The 5,795-nt window shown below is 49.0% G+C and overlaps 1 protein-coding gene across 1 annotated transcript in view; it reads left to right on the forward strand.

The window, feature by feature from the left end:
* Positions 1–499: 499 nt before the first annotated feature.
* The window catches only part of LOC110298833 (sialic acid-binding Ig-like lectin 10), a 9,775-nt gene continuing 4,479 nt past the window's right edge, over positions 500–5,795 (forward strand). Inside the window, exons 1-11 of the mRNA XM_021168317.1 lie at positions 500–590; positions 726–816; positions 900–1,277; positions 1,412–1,690; positions 2,604–2,651; positions 3,032–3,295; positions 3,499–3,546; positions 3,647–3,904; positions 3,978–4,262; positions 4,507–4,594; positions 4,690–4,801. Of these exons, the coding sequence (XP_021023976.1) occupies positions 780–816; positions 900–1,277; positions 1,412–1,690; positions 2,604–2,651; positions 3,032–3,295; positions 3,499–3,546; positions 3,647–3,904; positions 3,978–4,262; positions 4,507–4,594; positions 4,690–4,801 (1,797 nt within the window). The 5' untranslated portion in view covers positions 500–590; positions 726–779. The remainder of the gene's footprint in view (positions 591–725; positions 817–899; positions 1,278–1,411; positions 1,691–2,603; positions 2,652–3,031; positions 3,296–3,498; positions 3,547–3,646; positions 3,905–3,977; positions 4,263–4,506; positions 4,595–4,689; positions 4,802–5,795) is intronic.

Genomic DNA, 5,795 nt, shown 5'->3' on the forward strand with positions numbered 1-5,795 from the left:
GAATTGTATTGAAGCCTGTGGGTACTTTTAGAGTTCAAAGTGTCAGTAGCTCACAAGGGAGGATGAAGGGGTAGAACTAAGACCGTCTATATTTTTCTGATTTAGCATGAAGCAAAGCAAAAAAAATAAAAAAATAAAATAAAAAAGCATAGTGAGAAATATCCAGTTACATTTGAACATCATACAAACCAAGCTTTTTTCTTCTTTTCCTCCTCCTTTTCTTTTCCACCCTCTTCTTCCTCCTCTTCTTCTAAGTGTAAATAGGACTCATAAAGTACTTGAGACATTTTCATACCAAGAAATGATAGTGACTACCTATTTGTTTTTAAATTTGAACATCAGTTTAGCCAGGAGGTCTCGCTCTCCTGCACTCACCAGGACTCCCTTCAAGAAGCACCACCCAAAACTCTTACTTCTGCTTTCTTACTGACCTAGCGCCTAAAGAAAAGCCCCAACCTATATTCACCCACAGCAAGGTCCCCAGGCCAGACATAGCTCTGTTCCCTCCCTCCCAGCCACTAGAGAGGGCTGGAAAGGATCAGTTCCGAATGTTCAAGGGCCAAATGCTCCATAAAACATGGAGTAGGCAGGTGGATATGGGGGAGAAGGGAATGGAGAGAAAGGGAGATGCAATGGGCTCAGAACTTGCAGTTCGTCTTGCACTGGTACCCAGGGCTCAGCTTCCGCCTACATTTCCCCTTCTCTCTCACTCCAATCAAACACAGACTAGCTGAGAAGGAGGCCAATTTGTGCAAGTCCAAGATCCTCGTAAGGCCACGATGTCACTGCTGCTGTTCCTGCTGTCCTTGCTCAATGGTGAGTGGGCACAAGGCCAGAGTGGCCCAAATTGGGGCTGGGGCTGGGGCTGGGGCTAAAGCTTATGCCTCTGTCTCTGACAGGGTCTCAAGGTCAGATGGAGAGCTACTTCCTACAGGTGCAGAGAATTGCGAAGGCGCAGGAGGGTCTGTGTATCTTCGTGCCCTGCTCCTTCTCCTCCCCTGAGGGAAGATGGCTTAACCTTTCCCCAGTTTATGGCTACTGGTTCAAAAGCATCAGAAAATCATCACTTATATTTCCAGTGGCCACAAATAACAAAGATAAAGCATTAGAATGGGAAGCCCGAGGGCGATTCCAGCTCTTGGGGGATATCTCTAAAAGGAATTGTTCCTTGCTAATCAAAGATGTTCAGTGGGGAGACTCAACAAGCTATTTCTTCCGGATGGAGAAAGGATTTGAGAAATTCAGTTTCAAGGAGGAGTTCACGCTGCAAGTGGAAGGTAAGAGTTGTAGACATAGCAGGGGACCTTTGTCTCTCACTGGGGGAGGGACAGTGGCAGATAAACTGTGATGCAAACAAGACGACTTCTGGGAGGAGCAGCTGGAGTCACAGGATTGGTATCCTCTCCCTTAGCCCTGACTCAGAAGCCAGATATCTTCATTCCTGAGATCCTGGAGCCTGGGGAGCCAGTGACCGTTGTCTGCTTGTTTTCCTGGACCTTCAACCAATGCCCAGCTCCTTCTTTCTCCTGGATGGGGGATGCTGTCTCCTTCCAAGAAAGCAGACCGCACACATCCAATTACTCAGTGCTGAGCTTTATCCCAGGACTTCAGCACCATGATACTGAGCTCACATGTCAGCTGGACTTCTCTAGAAGGAGCACACAAAGGACTGTCCGACTAAGTGTGGCCTGTGAGTAGGGTATGGTGCTTTGGGCTGTCCTGGTGGTGGGAGGTAGAGAATCCCCCAACTCCATGCTCAGGAGGGTTCACGGAGGTGTGGTGGGGATGTCACTTAGTTGGTAGAGCGCTTGCCCAGCATGCACGAGGCCCTGGGTTCCATCCTCAGCAGCACATATACGGGAGGTGGTGGTTGCACATCTATATTCCAACCCTTAGGAGGGAGAGGCAAGACGATCAGGAGTTCGAGGTTACCCTTGGCTATGTGGCATATGTACATGATAGAACCCATAATCTTGTATAAATGGAGCAAAGGTTGCTGGGAGATGAGTAGGCTGATAAAGAGTTCGACACACAGCCGGGTGTGGTGGCGCACACCTTTAGTCCCAGCGCTTGGGAGGCAGAGGCAGGCGGATTTCTGAGTTCGAGGCCAGCCTGGTCTACAGAGTGAGTTCCAGGACAGCCAGGGCTACACAGAGAAACCCTGTCTCAAAAAAAAAAAAAGTTTGACACACGAGTGTGGAGAATGGGATTTGAACCCTCGGAGCATGCATAAAAGCGAGTCAGGCATGGTAGCCCCACTGGTAACCTCATCGCTTTGGGAGACAGAGACAAGTGATCCCCGAGGCAAGTGAGCTAGCTAGACTGGCTACCCAATTAGCAAGCTCTGAGTTCAATGAAAGACCCTGCCTCCTTAAACAATGTAGACAGTGATTCAGGAAGGTACCTGGCTCCCCCGCACACTTATGTGCACATGTGTGCATCCATACACATATGGCATGTCCATACCCTGAGAGGTGATGGTTGCTTCATTTCTGGTTGGTCACGTGCCTTCTCTGGGATAGTGGTGCTTTTCTTTCCCTGAGGGACTTTTCATGAGGAACAAAGCATTCCCCTCTGAAGTTGGCTCACAAATCTTCTCCCAGATGCCCCCAGATCTCTTGCTATCAGCATTTTCCATGACAATGTATCAGGTACGTTGGTCTCCTGGGGTCCTATAAGGCTGGTCCATTCCTCTTTGGAAAATGAAAAGTCTGGGGAGTGGGGAAGGGGCAGGTCAGAACTCTTTTTACTGCCTCTCCCTACCCTCCATCTTGCTCCCTCTCCCTTTCCTTATGTCTGTCTCTCTGCCCCTCTTTATCTATCTTTATGTCTCTGTCTGTCTCTGTGTGTATTTGTCTGTCTATCTGTCTCTGTCTTTGTGTCCATCTCTATGTCCATCTCTATCTTTCTCTATCCCCATTCTTCCTCTGTTTCTGTATCTCTGTCTCATTTTTGTCTGTTTCTCTCTTCATTCTCTCTTCATTCATTCACTGTCTATCTCATCCTCTCTCCGTGGTGTGTGTCTCTTTAGTCCCAGACTTGCATGAGAATCCTTCACATCTGGAAGTTCAGCAAGGCCAGTCTCTTCGCCTCCTCTGTACTGCTGACAGCCAGCCCCCTGCTACACTGAGCTGGGTCCTAGAGGACCGAGTCCTTTCTTGGTCCATCCCTGGGGGGTCTAGAACCCTGGCACTGGAGCTGCCCTGGGTGAAAGCTGGTGACTCTGGACACTACACTTGCCAAGCAGAGAATAGGCTGGGTTCCCAGCAACATACCCTGGACCTCTCTGTGCTGTGTGAGTATGATCTACCAAAGGTTTCTGATTCCAACAAGGGCAAAGGAGTAACATCAGGCTATAAACAGTCAGATTACTGTGCAGCTTCTGTTGGGGACCCAATGAGCGATGCACCCACCCACAGTTTCCAGCTCTGGGAGGGATGTTTTGCCCAGAGAGAAGGCCCTGGCCTGTCTGGAGCCAGTTCCCTGTCTTCATTGCAGATCCCCCACAGGACCTGAGAGTGACTGTTTCCCAATCAAACAGGACAGGTAGAAATGGTGGTCAGAGGAAGCTGGGCATCTGGGTGGAGGATGGGAGGCATCCCAGTTGATGGGCCACCTGGCAACTCTGCCTTCTGTTCTTCCCCAGTGTTGGAAATCCTCAGGAATGCCATCTCCCTCCCAGTCCTGGAGGGCCAAAGCCTGTGCCTAGTCTGTGTCACCTATAGCAATCCCCCAGCCAATGTGAGTTGGGCTTGGGTGACACAGACCCTGATCCCAATCCAGTCTTCAGAGCCTGGGGTACTGGAGCTGCCTCTGGTCCAGAGAGAACATGAAGGAGAATTCACCTGTGCTGCACAGAACCCACTGGGTGCCCAGCGCATCTCTCTGAGCCTCTCTGTGCACTGTGAGTAGGTAAAGGGACACTGGGGATCAGTGATGAGGGCCCAGCTGCTGACCATTCTCCTCCTCCTCCACAGACCCGCCCCAGATGTCCAGCCCCTCCTGCTCCTGGGAGGCCAAGGGTCTGCACTGCAACTGCTCGTCCAGAGCCTGGCCTGCCCCCTCCCTGCGCTGGCGGCTGGGGGAGGGGCTGCTGGAGGGGAACATCAGCAATGCCTCCTTCACAGTCACTTCCAGCTCACTTGGACCCTGGGTCAACAGCTCCCTGAGCCTCCTTCAGGAGCTGGGACCCAGCCTCTGGCTCAGCTGTGAGTCCTGGAACACCCATGGGGTCCAGACCACCTCTGTCCTGCTGCTACCTGGTAAAGGACTCCTTTTGGGACTAAGATTCGCTATGGAGGGGCTTGGTAGGGTAGGAGGTAGGGCTCTGTGGTTGGAGCAAAGTCTGGGAAGGTAAGGGCCATGGCCTAGGTCGGTGTGAAGAGGAGCAGAAGGGAAGGCAGGATTCCCAGCCCAGAATGCAGTCATGTTTTCTAGAGGGAAACGGCGCAGTGTGCAGTAGAAAATAAGACTGTATACACATAGGATATGTCCATTCCTTTTCAGATAAAGACAGTGCCACAGCATTCTCCAAGGGAGCAGTTTTGGGCTTTGGCATCACAGCCCTCCTTGCCCTGTGCCTCATCGTGTTCATGTGAGTTGGAAGAAGCTAATAAGGGGGCTGGGATATGCACCTCCTGGGAGAGGGCAGGTGGAACAGTATTAGCAAGGTGGAGATTATTCCCTCAGCGTGAAGACCCTCCAGAAGAAAGGAACCCAGGAGGAACCCTCCAGGCCCAAGCTCTCACGGGGCAGCACAATCCTGGACTACATCAATGTGGTCCCCAAGACCAGGTCCCTGGTGAGTTGCTAACTGTACTTCCAAACTAACATTGCCCTGCTAATTCTGCACATATCCCTTCCCTAGCCCTCTGACACCCATGCTTTAGAGATACGAAGGTGAAAAAAAAAAAAAAAGCATCCTAGATTAAGTCCAAATCCTGGCTCCCTCTGAGTCTTCACATCTTCTGTTTCCAAGTTGGAGGAACTCTCTCCAGCACTCAGCTTACTTCACTTCCTTTATTGTCACTACCAAGGCCATGACTACCTATGTGTAACTACTTGATCTGTAGTTACTGTGCTGGCAATAGAACCCAGAGCCATGTACATTCCTGATACACCCATCCCCTCACTGTGGGATTCTAGGTGGGTACTCTACCACTGAGCCACATTCCCAGCACCTCTTTGGTGGATGCTAGACAAGTGCTGTACCACAGAACATCCTCAGCCCTAAAGAATAATTATTAACATCCTTGTGAAATGGTGCTTCCTTCAGATTAAATTCAGGTCTCAAAGTCCGCTGGCTGGGCTCATATGCCTATCCCTCCCCTTTCTGTTCATTATCACATGCTTTCAAGAAGTCATTGAACTCCTCTGTGCCTCAACTCTAATAATGGGCTAATAGTGATGCCTGCCTCCTGGGATTATATATATTAATATAGTAGCTACATGTTAATATACTAATCTAATGTATAACATATTATTTTATTATATAATAATATAATTTAATATTATTTAATAATTATATAATAATTAAATATAATATATTATGTATTTTTATATATTGCATCTGTAAAATATTCAGAGGAGTCTGTGGCCCTAATTGAGAGCTTAGTAAACACTAGGTACAACCATGAGATCACATCTTTCTGGTGATGACTCAAACGAACATCTGTGTCTCCCAGCTTCCTCCCTGCACTCCAGACCCTTATCCAACCCTCCAGGGAATATCTACACTCAGACCAGACATCAGTGGACATTTCTTTTTTTTTTTTTTTTTTTTTTTTTTTTTTTTT

This window comes from Mus caroli, chromosome 7 (assembly GCF_900094665.2).
Source record: "Mus caroli chromosome 7, CAROLI_EIJ_v1.1, whole genome shotgun sequence".
Classification (NCBI taxonomy): domain Eukaryota; kingdom Metazoa; phylum Chordata; class Mammalia; order Rodentia; family Muridae; genus Mus; species Mus caroli.